This window comes from Berghia stephanieae, chromosome 2 (genome assembly GCF_034508935.2).
Source record: "Berghia stephanieae isolate SIO BIC M18660-M18661 chromosome 2, UCSD_Bste_1.3, whole genome shotgun sequence".
Classification (NCBI taxonomy): Eukaryota; Metazoa; Mollusca; class Gastropoda; order Nudibranchia; family Aeolidiidae; genus Berghia; species Berghia stephanieae.
In genome coordinates this window covers 13,469,530-13,491,687 of record NC_088361.1, presented here as the reverse complement: position 1 = coordinate 13,491,687, position 22,158 = coordinate 13,469,530, and the positions used below count along the sequence as shown (strand labels likewise).

The following is a 22,158-nucleotide window of genomic DNA, read 5'->3' as shown; positions in this document are numbered from 1 at the left end:
GAGAAGAAGAGTTGTTCTTCCTTGGATTGTGGTAGCTTTTGAAATCTCCATTGTCAAAAGAAGTCTACTCACTGCGATGGCTAAATTGGTCAAACAATGGAGAACCAAGTTTGATTAAATAAGCTACTCTAAATATATCCTTTATTACAATTTTTTAAAGAATTGGTTAGACGTTTAAGTATAAATGCACAGAAACATTTTATTCAAAGAAGATTTTAAGGATCTACAGCAAAAGACAATTCCCAACCAAATCTGGGAACAATGATTTTAGTGTTTGGCAACAAAATAACAAAAATTGTATATTTCCAGGCCAGGAAAACATTCTTTCGTAGTTAAGCAAAACTTCAGAACAGTTTACGTAGGTAAAGATCATTACATTACATTTTAGATTTTATTTATATTTACACCACCTCTTCTTTCGTCTCTTATGTTGCTTTAAAGGTGAGGTACTCAACTACGAACAGGATAATTAAATGATTAAATGCAAATTCATAGATTTCTCTTGACAAAAAAAATGGACTGAGGAAACTGGCTAGCCTGCTACCTGACCATCATTGGCCTTGACTTTGCCGCCTCTTACCACTCATTATAGTTTATAATACATTGGCATTAGTATAAGTGGAGGGAAAACTGTTTTGGTTTTAGTTCTATAAACATAGTGTAGGGATCTCTAGCCGTAAACAATCGTTCGGCTAGTGACCTTGGCAATGGTCATTCCTACTTCCGCTCTGCCTCGTCCCGAGCTGACCCGGCTCATATAAAGCCGAGTGGACCTCTCGATTCACACACTTACCGACAGAGACACTTCTTCAGACTTACCTACGACAGACACTTCACACTTACCTAGGACTTACCTACGAGACTTAACTTCACACTTACTTACAGACTACCTACTGCACACTTCAAGCTCTACACTAAACTATCTACCATACCATATCTGTCGCGACCATACTTATTTACCATTACGACTAACTAGATTCAGGGTAAGCCATATTTTTATACTAACTATAACTTTATCTATTTAATATATATTTTTAACTCAGTAATTCCGTGATTCACCGGCCATCTGGACCCATCCTAGCCATGGAGTCCTACAGCCAGAATACCGAGTTCTGGCAATCACGGTAGTTACTACAATGGCGTCACGAGCAGGATACTTTTTTCTACTTTTTACATTATCCATTTTATTATTTCCTACCGTCGTATTTCGTTGAATGGGATTTCGAATTCCGTTGATTTTTACCGTGTGAATACTTTGTTGTTTTTCATCATGTATTTTCTACTATAATTCTTATATTCAATCTTGAATGAATTCTGTGCTGTGATATTGGTAATAGGTATGACCACGCCCCCTTCCCTTTTCTTTCAGTTGTGGGTAATTTCAGTTCGTGAATTTTGTTTGATCGTGTCAAGGTCGTCCTTGTCCTTGACTCCAAGGTCACACCTGTCTGGTGACCTTGTGGACGGTGTCATGTTTCATGATTTTTTTTTACATTTGATTTCTTTTTTATTCCTTTTGCTGGAAATATTTTTTGTTGTTTTGTTATTGCCTATGACTGTGATTAGTGATTAGTTTATATCTTTGGTAATTTGTTGCGAATTCTTGTGATTTGCTTTGTCCTTGACTTGACTTTGTTTACTGCTTATGACTGTGATTAGTTGAATTCTTGTGATCTGATCTGTCCTTGAATTGATTTTGCTTGTCCAGTGCTACATTGTGATTGTGGTTACTCTTTCTATTGATTTTATTATATATCTTCAGTTCTTCTTTTTCTTTCACACACCTTCCTCTTCTGAGAGGAAACCTTGGTGATTTGTGAAGTTCATTTTTATATTTTTTAAAGTCTGTTTTTTTTTTCTTGATTTGTTGTTTGATGATCACTCGGGCCCGGCAGCATGGTGCGGTGAGATGTTGGAGCATGATCCGACCATGGCCGCGGCCTTGGGGAGTGGTCTATCTTTTACCAGACCGTACCTATTTTTATATTTAGTATAATTTTGATTTATTGTTTGATGGCTACTCGGGCCAGGCAGCATGGTGCGGTGAGATGTTGGAGCATGATCCGACCATGGCTGCGGCCTTGGGGAGTGGCCTATCTTTCAATAGACCATACCTTATTTTTTATTTAGTATTTGTATAATTTTGATTTATTGTTTGATGGTCACTCGGGCCAGGCAGCATGGTGCGGTGAGATGTTGGAGCATGATCCGACCATGGCTGCAGCCTTGAGGAGTGGCCTATCTTTCAATAGACCATACCTAATTTTTTTATTTAGTATTTGTATAATTTTGATTTATTTAGTATTTGTATAAATTTGATATATTGTTTGATGGTCACTCGGGCCAAGCAGCATGGTGCGGTGAGATGTTGGAGCATGATCCGACCATGGCTGCGGCCTTGAGGAGTGGCCTATCTTTCAATAGACCATACCTAATTTTTTTTATTTAGTATTTGTATAATTTTGATTTATTGTTTGATGGTCACTCGGGCCAGGCAGCATGGTGCGGTGAGATGTTGGAGCATGATCCGACCATGGCTGTGGCCTTGAGGAGTGGCCTATCTTTCAATAGACCATACCTAATTTTTTATTTAGTATTTGTATAATTCTGATTTATTGTTTGATGGCTACTCGGGCCAGGCAGCATGGTGCGGTGAGATGTTGGAGCATGATCCGACCATGGCTGCAGCCTTGAGGAGTGGCCTATCTTTTAATAGACTACACATGATTATTTGTATGTTGCTTGTCATGGATTTTGATTTAATAGTTCTTTGAGCATTTAAATTTTGATTTATTGTTTGATGGTCACTCGGGCCAGGCAGCATGGTGCGGTGAGATGTTGGAGCATGATCCGACCATGGCTGCGGCCTTGAGGAGTGGCCGATCTTTCAATAGACCATACATAATTACTTGTGCATTAATTTTCTTCATTTTGATTTGTTTGATGGTCGTTCGGGCCGGGCAGCATGGTGCGGTGAGATGTCGGAGCATGATCCGACCATGGCTGCGGCCTAGGGAGCGACTATCCTACAATAAACAACCCCATGTTATTATTGATCATTGCTTGTGGTTTTATTGGTTGGAGGTCACTCAGGTCAGAGAGCATGGTGCAGCGAGATGTTGTAGCATGACCTGACCATGCTGTGGCCTCGAGTGACAGACCAGCCAATAGATAGTGTTAGTTCCCTAGGTTTGCTTTCGAGTGGCCACTGTGATTGGGCAGCATGGTGCAGTGACATGTCGGAGCATGTCCTGACCATGGCTGCAGCTGTGGAGATGACCACTCGGAAGCAACCATCTGATGATAGTTTGGATTCACTGAGTTTGATGGTCACTCGAGCTTGGTGGCCAGCGCAGAGAGATGTTGGTGCATTATCTGTTGCGACCAAGGTTCGAGTTGGAGGACCTAATTCTCAGTGAATCACATGATACATATTGTGATGTTCATGCTCAGGTCGCGCACCATGGGTCAGTGAAGTGTTGGTGCACGACATGGCCATGACTGCGACCTGGAGCAATTGCTTTGTTGTGAAGATGTGTAGATTGTTGTTATCATTAGATTACTCTGTGATCTTTACTCTATTATATACAAATGCTTCATATATTATATTTTTACATTTGCTTGCTTTGGCATGAGCTTGGCCTAATTATATTGTTTTGGCTTCATGCTTGTGCTAGTTTTATTACTTGGCTTTAAGCCCGCTCGATTTTGTTTTGTGCTTTTAGCTTGCATTGATTGCTTGCATGGCGTAATAGTTCCTTGAGGTTACACTATAATTTGCTTCTTTGTTACTGACACTGTTTCCCATAGTCTATTCTCAGAAGATTAGGATAATCGTGCCAGTGAATATCATCATGGTGAATAAATTCTAATGGACTACTGCTCTTTTGAGCAGCCCATGGATTATTGTCTCTGGGCAGACTGCCAGACAGTTCGTCCTGCCCTATCAGGAGAGTATAGATGACCAAGAAAGACTTCTGTAGTTCCAAGAACATCATTAAGTTTATGCAGCCTCAGGAAGCCAATAATTATTAATTTACACTCATGGTGCCCAAAATGGAAGATACCTTCACTGATGCTCCAGAACCCAAGGACCCTTTCGATACCGACGACCACTGCTGATATAAGAAATAAGGAAGCCTTGGCACTAGGAGACAGTGGGGATTCGAACCCACCACCAGAGTGCAGAAATGTAAAGAAGCCCCACCATCTAGACTGCATTCAGGACGAGGAGGGGCCTATTTGAATTCAACAAGCTGCCATTTGGACTCTGCAATTCTATAGCACCTACAGCAGAGTAATGGACCTCGTCTTGAAGGACTTACACTGGAACTCTGTCTTGGCCTACTTGGACGACATCTGTGTACTGGGGAAGTCCTTCCAGGACCACTTCAACAACTTGAGGGAAGTGTTCACCAGACTTCGTGCCTTCCGGCTGAAGCTCAAACCCAGGAAATGTGAGCTCTTCAGGAAAGAAACTAAACTTCTTGGTAGGAAGGTAGGAAGAAACCAGTTGTCTATGACAGAGGAATCAATTGCCACTGTAAGGAATCGGCCAGCACCTACGTCATTAAGGGAATGGAGAAGTTTTTGGGCTTAGTTAATTACCACCGCTTCTTCGTAAAGGATTTTGCCGGAATATCAGAACCCCTCGCACGACTTCTGAGAAAGAAAATTTTCATCTGGGGTGATGAGCAGCAGGCAGCCTTTGAGGAGATCAAGCTACGCCTTACTTCCCCACGGTCTTGGCCATTCCCACTATGACAGGCCACTTCATCCTCGATACTGATGCTTCAGATTGCGCCATCGGAGCCGAGTTGATTCAGATCCAAGAAGAGGAAGAGAAGGTGATTGCATATGGGAGCTTCACCCTGACACCCCTTCAGCGGCGCGATTGCACTACCAGGAAGGAGCTACTTGCAATTATGCGCTTTACCAATCACTTCCGTCACTACCTCTTAGGCAGCGAATTCACTGTACGAACGGATCATCGCTGCCTTACTTGGCTCATGAACTTCAAGAGGATTGAGGGTCAACTGGCCCGATGGATCGAAGAACTCAGTCAATACAACATGAGGATAGTTCACCGCTCTGGTTCACTGCACATGAATGCTGATGCCTTATCTTGACCTCCCACGACGGACACTTGACAACACTACCGTCCTCACAAGGCGTTATCAGAATTGCCTTGTGGCGGATGCGCATATTGCACCCGAACACAGGAGAGATGGGGAACCTTTGAATCAGAAGTAGACGTCGTCGTCCCCCTCGGGTCCCCTGACACAATTGTCACTGGGTTGGATATTATAAACGAGGGCGGATGTAGGACACAGCTCAGAAGATTGGACGACACTGCCCGAATGACGTCAGGAAGGAACTGCACTATCCCCCTCGGGTCCCCTGACACAATTGTCACTGGGTCGAATATCATAAACGAGGGTGGACGCAAAGTGCGACAGATCAGAGGATCGAACAACTCTACCCGGATGACGTCAGGCGTGAGCTGTGCTGTCCCCCTCAGGTCCCCTGACACAATTGTCAATGGGTTGTATATTACAATGAGGGTGGACACAAAATACAAGTCGTAAGACAAGACAACTCGACACAAGTTGGCCTTGACGACATTGACATGGAGGATGTCAGGAAGCTGCAGTCGGATGATCATCACATGACCCACCTGCTATTATGGCTGAAATTAGGAGCAGACCCAGAAATGTCGGACTTGATGTTGTCCGGCCAGGAAGAAAAGTTCTACTGGGTGCACCGCAACCTGTTCTTCCTGATCGATGGAGCCTTATACAGAAGAGACGAAGGCCCACGAAACCTCCTTGTCATACCTACGCCTTTAACAAATTGATGTTAGGAAGGAATTGAGCACACCGGTGGAATTGGTTATACCAGGGAAACGTACAAACCCACAGTCTCCTGAAGATTATGTCAACTCTCTACAGCAGGGGTTAGAGATAGCCCACGAGACTGCGAGAACCACCCTCCGAACTGAGCTCAAGAGGACGAAGAGGGACTACGACATCAAAGCCCACGTCCATTCCTTCAAGAAGGGACAGGCGGTTTATTACCCGGAGCACGCGATTCGGAATCGCAGGCAACCCTGGAGAAATTCCACTAGACGCTCGAGGACTCCTCCAATCACCTCGAGACTTGGGAATAGATCCCGGACCGTGGCCTCTAACTCTAACCAGGAACGGAGGCCCCGTGACCGTAGGAGACGGTCCCGCTCGCCCCGTCGGGCCCACAGAACTAGTACCCCGGCCCGACAGAGCCGCGATCGGCCTCCCAGCAGGCATAGGAGGGAGGACCAAGAGCAAGCTGACCGCCGAGACAGATCTCGCCGCCGCCGGGGGGACTTCCGCAGCCTGCGGAATCAGCTTAAGAGGGCCAGGCAGGAGCTGGCCTCCCTCCGGACCGAGGCGGCTGAGGTCACCCGTCTCCGGGAGGAGAATAAAAGAATGAAGGAGAGGGAGCCCTCGATGGAGCTGTCCCTCCACAGCTCTGTCTTAGACAGCTAGATGCTAGGGCGAGCAACCGTGTAAATAGATTTATTTTTTTGCCCCTGCCCCAGGAAAGGGCTTTCCTTTTATTTCAGCCCTAGGTAAGGGCCTTCTTTATGTTTTGTTCGGCCCTAGGAAAGGGCCTTCATTTTATTTTACCCCCCTTTTTTTTTGTTGCTACGCCCTAGGTAAGGGCTCCTCTCCTTTAGTTCACTGTAATACCGAGAGCTCCAGAAAGGTGCAGGTGAGTACCCCACATCCAGCCACCCTGCCCTTTTTGAGGGGGGAGCAGTGTAGGGATCTCTAGCCGTAAACAATCGTTCGGCTAGTGACCTTGGCAATGGTCATTCCTACTTCCGCTCTGCCTCGTCCCGAGCTGACCCGGCTCATATAAAGCCGAGTGGACCTCTCGATTCACACACTTACCGACAGAGACACTTCTTCAGACTTACCTACGACAGACACTTCACACTTACCTAGGACTTACCTACGAGACTTAACTTCACACTTACTTACAGACTACCTACTGCACACTTCAAGCTCTACACTAAACTATCTACCATACCATATCTGTCGCGACCATACTTATTTACCATTACGACTAACTAGATTCAGGGGAAGCCATATTTTTATACTAACTATAACTTTATCTATTTAATATATATTTTTAACTCAGTAATTCCGTGATTCACCGGCCATCTGGACCCATCCTAGCCATGGAGTCCTACAGCCAGAATACCGAGTTCTGGCAATCACGGTAGTTACTACAATAGCATCAAAATGTATTATTTTTTGTGCTTTGTACTTTGAGATAAACTGAATCAGTCTGTAGCCTTCGTAGAACTAGAACCATGCCATAAGCCGATACTTACCCCCCCCCCCCCCACCCACAGACACACAAAGAAAGAATTACGCCAAAATAATACAAGGCCAGACCACCACAAAATAAAAGGAAGCACTTCCACATAAATGCGCCACTCAGGGAAGACCCGTGATTATACATCAAATGCCATAGAGGTTATATAATATGATTTCATAAATATTTATTAAACAATATACATTATCTAAAACTAAATGCATGCATATATATATATGATACATAAGTATTCAATGGATTCAAAATTGAAATAATCGGGAGTCCATTATATTATACTCACTATTTCAATGTGTAATATTTTTTACAGTTAAGATATTTTCCATTCTCTCACCTTACTCTGGTGTAAAAGGAATACCTGGCTGGTAAAAGTAACAATGTAGACTGTTGAGAGAAAAAATGTGATTGCTCCTAACTGGCCACATCTCGTCCTGCATGTTCAGTGTTACTGTTGGCTTGGGACCCCTTGCCCCTTTTTATTCTTTTTCTTCTTTTAAATTAAATTAAATTTAGCTTTTATGTAGCTCAATATCCACTAAATATGCTCCAAGCACTTGACCTACAGTAACAGTTAACATTTAGGATGGGACAGGACGCCTGTTAGGTGATATTACAATTTTTTTCGGACAGAGACAATGCTGTTAACAGCCAGGTACTCGTTTTACACCCGAGTACGATGAGAGAATCTGAGTAAAGAGCCTTCTCCAAGGATTAATCAACTATTCGCCGAGCGAGGCTCGAACCCAGGACCTTCCGATCTGAAAGCGAGTGTCATACCACAAGACCACATAGCCACACATTGAATCATTGAAAGTTTATTAATACTGTCAAGAAGGGAAAAAAATTCAACATATTTTTGCTTTATTGATGATTTTGGTTGTAATTTATTTACTTTTCAGATTTCAAGTTTGAAGATGTCTTCTATCTTTATTCATGTCGGCCAGTGTGGGAATCAACTCAGTTTGCCTTTGTGGAATAATTTTCTCAAGTCTGAGGCCAGCACTCATCCGGGTGTGTATACCTCACTAGACCATTACCATCGTAGTCTTCACATTGACAGTGAGCCAAAAGTTATCCAGTCTTTGCCCAAAAAATTCAAAATTCGTGATAGAAATGTTATTGTTGGTAAGAGGGGCAGAGGAACTAATTTCGCATTGGGATATCATGGTTTAAAATCAAGTGGTGATGATCATGTGCTAGAGAATGTAATTGAATCCAGCAGGAAAGAGATCGAGAGGTGTGATAGTTATTCAGGTGCGATTGTGCTTCATAGTTTAAGTGGAGGTACTGGATCAGGGCTTGGCTGTCGCATTATCGAAACCCTGAGAAATGAATATCCTTGCAAACAAATTTTGTCTTGTTCAGTTTTACCGTATGAAAGCGGAGAAAGTCCTCTTCAAAGCTACAATTCATTACTTGCTCTTCATTGTCTGCATAGTTTCACAGATTCCGTCGTACTCCTTCAGAATGATAGGCTCTCTTCCCATTTAATGAAAACCGTAAGCAGTGATGCTTTGAAAAGAATCTCGTTTAGTGATATGAATCAACTGGCAGCTGATCAGCTCAGCGGTATTTTCCTCCCCACTGATACCCTTTCCACATCTAAAGGAGTCAGCATAAACCAAGAACCATGGGAAATAGTGAGAACTTTAACTCCCATGCCAAGCAATAAGTTTATCAGCCTTTACCAACATAAATCTGCAAAGCTGTCTTGGGATGACCTAGTAAGCAAGACACTTCAACGGCAACCAAAGTTTTTGTCAAATGGAAAGAATACAAGATCTCTCGGGGCTACAGTCATTGCTAGAGGTGACAGTTCTAATACTTTTTTGCCTTGTATGAAGAGGGGTATTGACAAGAAAATCAAAAGATCTTTGGGAACAGTGGACTGGAATCCCTATCCAATCGACTGTTGGACTGCCAAGATGAATTCTATCGGAGGAAAAGGCCACTCTAGTTTGACACTTGCTGTCAATGATTCTAGTGTCCTTGACCCATTTTCTACGATATCATCTAGAGCAGGGATCAAGTTGACCTCTGGAGCTTATTTGCATTGGTATCGTCGTTACGGTATGACTGATGTGAGTATTTAGTTTTGTTTTTGTTCTTTTCTTTTCTTGTGTGGATTAGATACTTAAGTAGCTTTTAAAGAGACCAGCTTTACTTGGTAATTGTTGATCTGTTACCATTTTGATTGTAAAAAGAAATTTTTAAAAATTTTAAACGCTCATCTAAAAACATCTTGAGCTTTTATACAGCGCAGTAGCCACTAAGTGTGCTCAAAGTGTATTACAAGGGGTCCCTAGCCAACAGCAACCCTTAACATGTAGGATGAGACATGATGCCTGTTAGGTAAAATTACAATTTTTCCGACCAAGACTAAGCTGTTAATGGCCAGGTACTCATTTTTACACTTGGGTATGTCAAGAGAATGTGAGTAAAGAGCCTTTTCCAAGGACTCAAGGCCAGGACTTTCCGATCCAAAGGCAGCAGCTTCTTATGGTTCACACTATTATGTTATGACGATCGACCCAATCAGCAAAGTCCGGTCCGCATTCGTGCACCGTCGCGAACCCGCCCGGTAGCATCATCCAAAGGCAAGTGGCATACCACAAGACCACAGAGCTGCATCTAGCCAATGGAATGCAATGAATGTGAATGTGAGCATTTAAACAATTTTGTTTTTTGTTTTTTGTTCAGTTACACAGATCTTTTTTTTTTATTATTATTTTGTTGATTCCCAAAGCATGAAGACTTTGTAGACAAATGGATAAAGAAAATCTAAAAATATGATGAGATAGGCTTTTCACGAGGCGTGTTTAGGTAATCTCAGTTTTACATAATTGTTGGCACCCGTATCAAGATGAATTATGACTGCATTACTGCATTCAAATTGTTAAACAACAGTCATTTTAACAGATTTTTATTTTTTTTGTTTTCAGGAAATGTTTGAAGAAAGTATGGAGACACTCAAAAGTGTTATAGAAAACTATAAAGATGCAACTGCCAGCGAAAGCTTGTAAAAAGAGGATTCCACGTTTTGTTATTCCCCAAGAATAAAAGGTTTTTGTCATTGCTATTGCTGTCATGATCATCATCATCTTCATAATCTCAACATCATTATCATATTCATCAATATCATCATCTTTACCATAATCATTGTAATTTTCATAATGATCATCATACTTATCAGAAATATGTGCATTTACATTTGCATTCTGCACTCTTTCAATTAATTGATGGTGGTAGGGGGGGGGGGGAGATATGTTTGTTTGTGTGGTGGGGGGGGGGGGGGGGGGGGTATATTGCTTTGAACTACCATAAGGACGAGGATGGAGGGAAGTAACAGTTTGTCTTGATGGGTGAAAGTTGTGCTGTCATTCCCAGCATCTGTCAAAAACAATCACCTTTTTTTTTTAGTCAACAAGCCCTGGCATTAACTATTAATAGTGACACAACAGCTGTTACAGTGAATAATGAAGATGTTTTGTGTACAGAAGAGAGGGAAATCGTGTAAGGTTCATTATTGTGCCTCATGTAAACTGATTTCTTTACAGTGTGCAATTCTTACCTTGAATGGATTTTGGAATTAAATATAAACCAATTATTTCATATGTTGCAGAAGTGCTGTTTATTTTTGTTACATATTGAATTCATAGGGTTTGATAATAAAAAAGAAAAGAAAAATTAATGTAATAATATTTATTTTTTAAATAAATTTGGTGACTTTTGATTGTTTTATTTCCTTTATTTTTTTTATTTAAAAGATCAATTATGTTTTAAATCAGGAGGAGTGGGCGTTACTTTTCTTTTTTATTTTTTTGATTTAATGATAAAATGATATATTTATACTTCTGATTCTATTTGAAAGTAAAGGATTGTCAAACCGTATCCCCTATTTATAGTTATTATTATTATTATTATTATTATTATTATTATTATTATTATTATTATTATTATATTTATTATGTTATTTTTTTAAAATTATTATTATTATTATTATTATTATTATTATTATTATTATTATTATTATTATTTATTATATTTATTATTATTATTGTTTATTATTATTTTATTATTATTATATTATTTTATTATTATTATTATTTATTGTTATTATTATTATTATTATTATTATTGTTAATTGTCACTTTCACGATCCCTCACGACGTAGATTGATCATTGACTCCAACCGTGTAACATTGTTTTTCTTAAAACCACATGTCAGTTTTCATACAGTTGAATTTGGCTTCTCCTGTCATGTGACACAGTGTGTCAAAAGAAACAAATATCTTTCCTTCTGCCAGATATACAATTATCAACAATGAAAGTCTTCAACATTGTCCATTCCTTCGGTGCAGTGTCTTGTATTACAGGTGTGAATTCATGACATTTCCACAATTCCACTTAAGTTGCTCTGTCAATGCTGGTCAATGCGATCTTTATCAAAATGCAAAAAAGTTTTCTCTCTTCTCATGCACTCTTTCTCTCTCTCTCTCTCTCTCTCTCTCTCTCTCTCTCTCTCTCTCTCTCTCTCTCTCTCTCTCTCTCTCTCTCTCTCTCTCTCTCTCTCTCTCTCTCTCTTCTTTTCTCCTCACATCTCTTCTTCTCATCTCTATCATCTCTCTCTCTCTCTCTTCTTCTTACAATGCCAGAATGCTGTTAAGAGCCTTTGCCAATGAGCAAATATGCGCCGAGCGAGGCTTGATCCCAAGACCTTCTAATCCGAAAGCCAGTGTCATACCACAAAACTACATCACTGCACAACTACTATTACTACCACTACTACTGTTATTTACTATTACAACACCAGGACATCTTCACTAGACATATCACCACCACCATCATCATTATCATCACCACACTACCACTACCCATGGGTGCCAGTTTTCCGGTTCATGCCGGAATTTCGGTTTCGCAATATCTCGAAGTCAAATACCTCCGGTTTCAGTACTTTGAGTAAAATAACCTAATAGCATTGGAAAAAATTAGAAAACGTGAGTCAGCCACCTTTTCAGTATATTATAAGTTGGTTTTAAAATAAATTAATTTCCTCATTGTGTCAATATGTTTGCTGTGTAATCATTTCATAATGGTATAAAAACGGTGATGAAATAAGAGTAAAGTTTAGGCCGCATTTTCAGTAGGAACATTTTCAGGTTTGGCAAAGTGTCGAGATTTTTTAGTTTCAGGTTTCAGCACTTCTTCCTGCTGGCACCCATGCCACTGCCACCAGCACTAGGTCGTCATCACTTCCAACTCGCCATTCACGTCAAAACCATCACCATCATCATCGGCATCAACATCACCTTTACTACAACAACCATCAAGGCTACATGTTGGGAATCATCCATTTATCTATTTTAAAAGTATCAAGCAAAAATGAATATAAAAGCTTTAAAAAAAAAAAGAACAAAATACCAAACATGGAACGTTTTTGGATCAAAACCCTTCTTCAGCCAACACAAAAAAAAAACAATGAAAGCATAAATATATTTTGTGGGTTTTTTTGTTGGCTGAAGAAGGGTAGGATCCCGAAATGTTCCATGTTCTGTATTTTGTTCTTTTTTTAAGCTGTTATATTCATTTTGGTTTATTACTTTTTACAGTCCACAGCTTCGAACAGCTTTGTATCTTTTCTCTTTTTCCAGCTTTCATGGCTTTGGGACACCAAACTGCCAGGGCATCCTTCAAGGTAATCGAATGAGTTCGTTTTAATTATTTAAAATTTATTTTAAATGTTTAATTACTACTACAAATGTAGAAAAAAAACAATGAGCATTTATATACAACGCCATATCCACTAAATGTGCTCAAAGCACTTTACAAGGGAAGTAACAATTCAACAGCAACTCTTTACATGTAGGACAAGACATTCACCTGTAAGGCAATATATTATAAGTTTTGTTGACTAGTGTGACTTATTTTTATTTTCTTCTCATTGTTGTGTTATAATTTTTTCACATAAAGAAAACAAGAATAACAAAATTAAATGCCTACCTTTCTTCTATGCATCTGCCACTCTGCGAAACTCTACCAGAAGTCCTGTTATGTTATAATATATTTGTGTGTGAATTTTTTTTGTTACTATTGTTTTGATGTCTTGGGGGGTTTTTTTCTTCTAATTTTGTATGTTATGGAATGTCATTTATTTTGATGTTATCTCTGTTATTTTTTATGTATAATGCAGGTAGTGTCTCCATCAAATCGAGTACTGGCCCTTTACTCATGTGTATATAATTACATAATTTACATCTAATGTCCTGCACTTTATCTTGAATTACACGCATGTTTAGGGCTTAAAGGATCAATCTTCAGATAGGTGGACTCATGCAAACTTAAGTTGTTAATTTTTTGTTGTTCTAATTTTGATTTGATTGTATTGTGAAACCTTTATTTCTCATGTTTTCACACGGTGTGGCTATAAATGACTGTCTGGAGAATCAACCAGTTAATTGCCGTACTCTGGAAAGATACATATATGCAAAAAATTGGCCAGAAAACTCGTCCTTCAAATATCAATCGATTTAAATGACCCTCATCTTGGCAAAAACTCTCCAACATGGGACTTTGGTTATGTAATAGGAGCTTTTTGTTATTTTTGGTGAAGGATTCTTATTCTTTTTCTTTTTTTTTCCTGTATTGGTTCTATTTGAGTTCTGTTTATTCATCTTTTTAATTTTTTTATTTTAGGAATATAACTGTCCAGCCCTATCACTCGAGGCTTCATTGTACACATTAATCAGCAAGGACTTCAAGTGCGTGGTGACGGGACCCAGTTTTCATCTGATGGCTTACATGATCCACACCTATACTCCTGGGTTATGCAGGTGAGCTACAGTCGATGGTGTTGAGGATGGTGATAATGATTATGATAATATTTTAAAAGAACAATATTAAGAGAACTCTCCTCTAGATTGATATAGAATCAGAGAGGTTGGCATGTTGGTGATGATGATGATGAGGAGGAGGAGGATGATATTGACACATAAAAATTCAAAATTGATCAACACCAAAAGTTAAAATTATCATACTCTCTGTGGACATGTTATATAATATAATCTGAAGCTATGTTAATTGTAAAAAGTATTGACAAATAAAATGAAAGAAAGAATATAAGTTTCGAAACAGGCATATCTTCTTTCTTTACTTTTTTTTTTTTCTCTTGTGGCTGCTGTATTCATTTTAATCAAAGTTATATGGAACATTACTTCTGCCAAAATCCCCCTTCCCCTCCTTTTCACCTTTAATTTCTGCTCTAGTGATAGAAAAAGAGCATCTGGCTTATTCCACTGTCAATTGAATGAGACCTACCATCTTTGTGCCAATAGGACCATAGAACACTTTGATGTGAGGCTCCTCCCTTCCTTAGGAGATGCCAGAAGGGTCCTGGATTTTTTATGTCGCAGTCCTGCATGTATGTATGGATGAAATTCCATATAATTTATAATGAATATTAACTCACTCAATCCTAGAGATTTTTGCTACTTTTCATAATTGGAAAAAATGTATTTAAAAATGAGCATGTACATGTACAGTTTTAATCAACTACCATTAACATGTGAAAGCTAAAAACATTAGCTTTGATATTTCGTCTATAATTTGTTTCAGAAAATGAATGTAATAAGTAGGCATGGGGTAAAAGTAACCCGGGTAAACTACGGATATAATCGGCGTTAGGGTTGAGTGAGTTAATAGCATGGTGAAACACTTAAAGCTCTGTTTGGAGGTTTGAGGAAAACAGAAGAAAAAAATGAAACTGTGGTCCAATCATCCAGCAACTGGGACTAGTTCAGAATGATGATGATGATGGTGATGATGATGATGGTGATGATGATGATGGTGATGGTGATGATGATGAAAGGCCTTTTGAGGTCAGTACTCGATGAAGAATCCAAATTAATACTGGAATAGACATCATTCTACATTCAAATCAAAAGTTTTTGCACCGAGATGATCAATGACATTAAGTGTGCTGTGGGCTGAAGATTGCGACATTATCACATTATGCTTGGGTTTTTGCTGGATTACAGCATGTTCTCGATTATCGGCAGAAACCAAAAAACGTGAAATTCAGAAAAGTGAGTGGAGCAGGCAATTATCTTGATAACAACGAGAGATGAAGTGAGTAGGAAAGTGCCAGAAGACAATAGAGAATAAAAATTTCTCATCGTGGATAGCTCATACTCATACGGTAGAGTCACGCTGTCCCCGGCCAGGCAGAGTTGTCGTACCAGTAAGGTCACGGGTTCAAACCCCCATCACCGCCAAGAAATTTTTATTCTCTATTGTCTTCTTGCACTTTCCTACTCACTTCATCTTTTAGTGTGATGTAAATGTTGCTGCTCGAAGCTCGAAGAAATAAATAATAATGTGAAATTGATTGGAAGCTTCAATTTAATTACAAAAACAGATCAAATGAACGTTTCGGGTTTCCCCTTTATAAACAAAACAGAATGAATGAAATAATGAATTCATTGAATGTTTTGTTTATTCATCTTAACTACGCCACTACCACATTATTTCATTCATCTGTGGTGTTTCATTCATTCTGTTTTGTTGATAAAGGGGAAACCCGAAACGTTCATTTGATCTGTTTTTGTAATTAAATTGGAGCTTACAATCAATTTCACGTTATTATTTATCTCTTAGTGTGATGAAATCCAATCATGGGATGTAATGACTTATCATATAGATAAAATTCAGTAACCCAACTCCAGCGTGCTGTATTACAGAGCTTGCTGGAATTCAACCTGCTAGAATCTAAGGTGTACTGTATTACTATCAGGAAGCGGTGGGGGCTGCCTGAACCCTGGGGTAGTGAAGAAAATACTAATGGAAAGGCTTTGGATGGGAACGACACAGACAATGGCCATTTCGGGTACAAGCCCTTCGTTAGCACAACAATAAACAAAGAAGCGTGGAATACAAATAGAATAAATTGGAGTATAAATTGTATAGGAAGCCTTTCAATTGTCACCTTTTCATTGGTGTTTTGCTATTTGAGATTTATTCTAGTTTCCTGCTTGAATTTCTCCTAAGTTGTTGGTAGGAAAACTGATATCCTCTCAGGAGAATGTGCGGTTATGTGGTCTTGTCGTATGACATTTCGGGTACAAGCCCTTTGTTAGGGGTATAAATTGTATAGGAAGCCTTTCAATTGTCACCTTTTCATTGGTGTTTTACTATTTGAGATTTATTCTAGTTTCCTGCTTGAATTTCTCCTAAGTTGTTGGTCGGAAAACTGATATCCTCTCAGGAGAATGTGCGGTTATGTGGTCTTGTCGTATGACACTCGCTTTCAGAACGGAAGGTCCTGGGTTCGAGCCTTGCTCAGTACATAGTTGAGTCCTTGGAAAAGGCTCTTTACTCACATTCTCTCACATTAATCAGGTGTAAAATGGGTACCTGGCAGTTAACAGCATTGTCTCTGTCAGAAAAAAAATTGTAACATTGCCTAAAGGCGTCATGTCTCGTTCTACATGTTACGTGTTGCTATTGGTCAGGGACCCTTTGTAAAGCACTTTGAACGTGTTTAGTGAATATTGCGCTATATAAAAGCTCAATTATTATTATTATTATTTTTATTATTATTTCTGTACAATACTCTATTGGTTGTGATGGTGGGGAGTTGAGAGGGAGGGGCTGTATTCTATGGCAGTCCATCTTTACTGTCTTTTCAACCACTCTATATCATGAAAAAAAAAAAATTATGACAGGTTAAAAGATAAAAATACACATTTCTGAATTATTTTGCCTCCTAGACTAGCTATTCTTAACTATTGATAATATGGATTATATATCCTTACGGATGTGTTTTATTCATCAATGTTTTCAGCCATTGACTGGAATTGTGCCCAAAGCCACCTGAAAGAGACACAGAGCTGCATTGAAACAGAGCTGACTATGATGAGGCAGTGGTTAGCTCAACTTATACAACATCATGATGCACTGGATGAATGCAGGTATATATATAAATGTGTCAGTGCATGACATAATCAGTCGGAAGGTGAATATTTCGGATTTGCATTTTTAAATATTTTTTTTTCCTTTTCTGAAAGAATATGCTCACCAGAGCATTTTAATCTTTATTTGATGTAAATCGGGTGATTTTTCATGAAGTTATGGTCAGATGTATGAGAAAAGTATCCAGCAACTTTTCCTCAAATTTCATACTTTTCAACTTGACTAGCTGTAAAAAATATTTAGAACTGAAATTAAGCTTTGATATTTCCCGAAGATGTACAAATTTTTTGATCAAAATTGACCTTCTAACTAAACTTGGCATATCTCAGTTCAAACCTTTTCACCATCCAACTGATTATGTCATTCACTGTAACATATTATGATTTTAGGTTTCACTGAATGGTACGGGTTCAGTCAAACTCCCTTTTTCTATTCTCTGCTCTTTGACAGAGTCTGAATATCTTTCAAATCTTGATTTCTCTTATCTTTAATCTGCTTTTAACTGCAGCTTTAACCGTTGTCACAAAGGAAATGATCCTGTAATGTGAACGAAATGGGATGTACTTGTTGTATCTGTGCTACTATATGCTCTTGTGTTATGACACAGCGTACACAACGACAACAGTTTAGTTGAGACGGTATCCCGTTCCTGACACCTGCTGACCCGGTCACGGTGAGCGGTCAATCACAGAGAGGAATTTACCTAACGGGGATTGCCGTTTCACTCAATTTAACAATGTTTTGTTTTATTGTCTGTTAGACACCCATATTGAATGAGTTGAAATATCACGACTTGGTATAAAAGTTTATATTTTCTACTTTTACTGTGTGTTTTTTATTTTTTCATAGTATTACTAGATTTCTCAATATAAGTTATCAATGAACGGTAACAAATTACACAAAAAATATAGTGGGTGCAACATTTCAAAAATTAGAGAAAAAAAAACGTTGCTATGGATTTGTCTGTATTTTATGTATTATAAAGACAAGATGTAAATACTTCTCCTCACAAAAAACGTATTTTTCCTCAACAAAAATATATCCGCTACGAGCATTCAAACTCGTCAATGTAGTTTGGGGCTGGTCTTTAACTGCATTGCATTGATGACAAATCGCATTTTATTCATATCATTGATAATGTCGGATGCTCTTTTTTTCCCAATTTTGCTGTTGTTTGGTGACAGCTCTCTGTGCCTTGTTCTCCAAGAAGTCCAAACTTATATTGAGTGATGTGTGGTATGCAGTGGTACTCAAGGAGGTGTTGTTTTGGGATTATTTTGTTTGGAAAATATTTTCTGTATGTATCCGTGTAATGTTTTATTGCACTTTGAATATATTGGATTGTGTCTGCTTTGATCGATTTTGTGTGTGAAATAAAGTTGTGCACATGACTATAGGCCTTGTTTATATTGTCGAAAATTAATCCAATACTGCATGCGTCATCAATGATGAGTGGGTCGTGGGTGCAATTCTTTGTTTGTTGGATAATTGTAAGTGTAGACTTTTTCTTGTATTTGTGGCAGTGGCTGCCAATGAATGACCTGCTGTGGTAAGCCTGTTTTGTAATGCGGTATTCTGTCCAATTCAGAGGCAATAGGACCATCCCTGAGGGTGAGTGGCTCGTGCATGAGATTTGAAAGTCTCTCCTGCGTTTTGGAGTTTGTTGTTATATTCTACTCTGTCGATATGCAAGTGCAACCCGTTTCAAGGTTGATTTATTTATTATAAGCGTATTGGCAATGAGCAAATACAAAGAAGCTAATGAGTCGTGTGTTCAATGTGCTTTATAATGTGTACTTTTTACACATAAATTATGAGCGATGTAAGCAATGATATAGTGAATTAATGAATAAAATGAGTTTTAAAACACTCTGTATTACTTCTCATATCCATGCATACATAACAGCGTACATAAAATTTGGAAAAAGAAAAACCAAATACTTCACCCCATTTGGTGAAAGAAAGGGGCGGGGGCAGGAAAATTCTAACAAGCAGTTGAGCTAAGTTGAGGCCCAACACACAATGTCATTTAAAATTAAACATTAGCAAGATAATTCAAATTATGCAATTTAAAAATCAAATTAACTCATCATTGAAAAAAAATAAAAAAAATAAAAATATAATTAACAATAAAACCTCAGCGAAATATTACGTTTCAAGAACAAGGCTAAAGAGGTAATATCATTATTACCTGACCTACCGTGGAAAAATAATCGTTACAAAATAATGAAAACTGAAGAGTAAATGAAACTTACCTCATTTCTTAGTAAAACTTGTGCCTTGTGAATCACACCAAAAAAAATTTGAAGTTGATAGCAACGTTTTTTTAGAATCCTGAGGTAATTACAAGTAATTTTATTTAAATGTTATAGAAAAATAGGTGAATTTGAATCACGGCTTGTGGAATAAGTACTGGAGATATTGAAATAAAAATTGGACCGATGGAAAGAGGAGGTCTGCGAGAATTCTTTGCATTTGGGTGGAATTGCATCGTCACGAAGATCGTGAGGTTAATTGGTACGGAAATCATCCATTGGTATCACCCAATGCACGTCAAATCAACGTTCTGGGAATTGATATCGGCTGACCGCTGTTGACCCCGGTTACCTGTCGGGTGAGGTTACGTCGGCGCTCGGAACAGCGGGAAACTAAACGGTCAGATTTATAGTGCAGTTTAGACGCCGTTTATGACACTCGCACTTTTTGATCGGAATGTCCCGAGTTCGAGCCTCATTTGGCGCATAGTTGAGTCCTTGGCAAAGGCTATTTACTCATATTCTTTCACCACACACATGTTTTACTTTTTTACAGTCCGCAGCGTCTAGGAGCTTGGTATCACTACTCTTTGGATAGGAAGCTTGACTAATTGCAATGAGCTTTCCTCTAATCTTGATTAGATTTAATTGTCACGTACAGACATCTAGTTCATAAAAATTAAATCTGCTAAGCCTCTGTTTCAACCAAAAAATGACACAGAATTTATATATTTAAGAATTTATTTATTTTTTAAAAATCAGGGATGATACAGTTACAACTGTTTAAGGAGTAAAATTGATTAAGTATTACACTCTTCCATTCAAAATACTTAGCCAGTTCTCAATGTTTGTTCCAGAGTTGCACTGGCATTCGGAATTCCTTCAGAGTCCCCCCATTGGAAGGGCAAGTCCCCCCATTGGAAAGGGCATCAGAAATCTATTCTGATGAATTTTTTACAAAATACATGTCCATGTTTTCTCATGCAGGTTTATTACAGTTGGACCTTTATGTATGTGGGAAGTCTTCGAAAAGTACTGTGGGAAGCCAACTGCCAGCCTATTAACGTCTGCATACATTGACTTTCTCGACCCCCCTGTTTGTAGAGATTTTAGCATATCTCTTCATGATTCAGTCTGCAATTTCATTGTTTTTACCTTTACCACGATTTATTTGGTGTTGAAATATTTTTGAATAAAAGTAAATAGCTCTGATGGACAATGGAGTATTTTATTTTGTCATAAATGTCTAAGAGTAGCTACATACTCCAGACCGATTTTTCAAATATTGTACCTGCTATGGAAAGTACACATAATTCTAAGACTTTTGATACTGCAATCTACAGGATAGGGCAATTAGTTCAAGAGTTATGCAATTTTTAACTTTGGACTTCTTTTGGTCGCATTTCAAATGGGCAAAAACCCAATTTTCAAATCCTGCTGACAGCAAAGATTATAATTCCAAACAACTCAAATTTCTTGACCTTACACTACACTACACTGACAAATCACCCGTTTTTTTCACAGTCTGCTTTAGAAAGTTAGAAATTATTGTATTAAAAATGCTAAAAAATCAAATTTGCGCAATCTTCGAATATGGCTAAAAATTGCAAAAATAACCAATTTTCAAAAAATCAAAAAATTTAATAAAACCAAACATACTTTCACTTAAATAAAAATCAAATAAAAGCCAACAACAAGGGAGGTAAGGAACCCCGCCCAGGGGCTGTGCTTTAGATCATCTGCATGGAGAGAACCAGTCAAATAAATTTCCCAAAATTCATATTTCTGTGTTAAGTTTATTTGTTTGAGAGGTTTTACGGCGATTGCAACATTTATAAGTCTGCTTTTAAAACCCTAGAAAAAGGAACACAAGGGGGACTGGTTTAAATTGGGGGATTAGGCGAAGATAACTAGAGAAATTTTATCAATCTGCCTTCTTGAGATTGCCTAAAAATCCGATCAGGCACAAGCAAAGGACTCCATTAAGAGGGATATACTGAAATGCCTACAAAACATTACCTATACAAAACTAAAAACTACTACATTTCATAACAGAGAGCTGTTTACAGGAGTAAAAACATCATCTTTCAAAAAAGACAATATATTTGACCATTTCCCTCTAAGCTATGGATCCCAGCTAGGGCTAGGATAAAACATAGAAATATTATTCCCAAACAAAGACAGAAAGCAATGTGCAAAGAGATATCAGATGTAGGAGGATAGAAGATACACGTTGATTGAATAGGAAAAAATAAATAGGGATTTTTAATTTCGTTGAATGCAAGTTTTCGATGGATCCTAGGTCTCTGTATCTGTGCGGCTATGTGGTCTAGTGGTACGACACTCGTTTTTGGATTGGAAGGTCCTGGGTTCGAGCCTCTCTCGGCGTATAGTTGAGTCCTTCCTTGGAAAAGGCTCTTTACTCACATTCTCTCACTGTACTCGGGTGTAAAATGAGTACCTGGCCATTAACAGCGTTGTCTCTGTCCAACAGGTGTCATACGTATCTTGTTCTACATGTTAAGTGTTGCTGTTGGCTAGGGAGCCTTTGTAA

General features: G+C 38.6%; 1 protein-coding gene across 6 annotated transcripts; it reads left to right on the top strand.

The window, feature by feature from the left end:
• Positions 1–262: 262 nt before the first annotated feature.
• Positions 263–20,816, top strand: LOC144964365 (tubulin delta chain-like). Of its 6 annotated transcripts, none has more exons than XM_078898532.1 (7): positions 8,283–8,394; positions 10,326–10,446; positions 13,035–13,078; positions 14,077–14,213; positions 14,646–14,800; positions 17,222–17,348; positions 20,592–20,816. In XM_078898532.1, the coding sequence occupies exons 3-7, from the start codon at positions 13,040–13,042 to the stop codon at positions 20,794–20,796; spliced, it is 663 nt and encodes a 220-aa protein (XP_078754658.1). In that variant the 5' UTR covers positions 8,283–8,394; positions 10,326–10,446; positions 13,035–13,039; the 3' UTR covers positions 20,797–20,816. The 6 variants fall into 6 exon arrangements, with proteins under 6 accessions (XP_078754653.1, XP_078754655.1, XP_078754654.1 ...); XM_078898531.1 differs by lacking the exons at positions 8,283–8,394; positions 10,326–10,446 and adding exons at positions 11,005–11,075; positions 11,691–11,759; XM_078898527.1 differs by lacking the exons at positions 14,646–14,800; positions 17,222–17,348; positions 20,592–20,816 and adding an exon at positions 263–362 and having other exon boundaries at positions 8,283–9,464; positions 14,077–14,168.
• Positions 20,817–22,158: the final 1,342 nt, after the last annotated feature.

What these genes read in the sequence shown, in the direction of transcription:
- LOC144964365 (XM_078898527.1), top strand. Translation starts at nt 8,298, where the DNA reads ATGTCTTCTATCTTTATTCATGTCGGCCAGTGTGGGAATCAACTCAGT. An exon ending in GTCGTTACGGTATGACTGAT is followed by an intron (nt 9,465 to 10,325) that starts GTGAGTATTTAG and finishes TTTTGTTTTCAG; the next exon opens with GAAATGTTTGAAGAAAGTAT.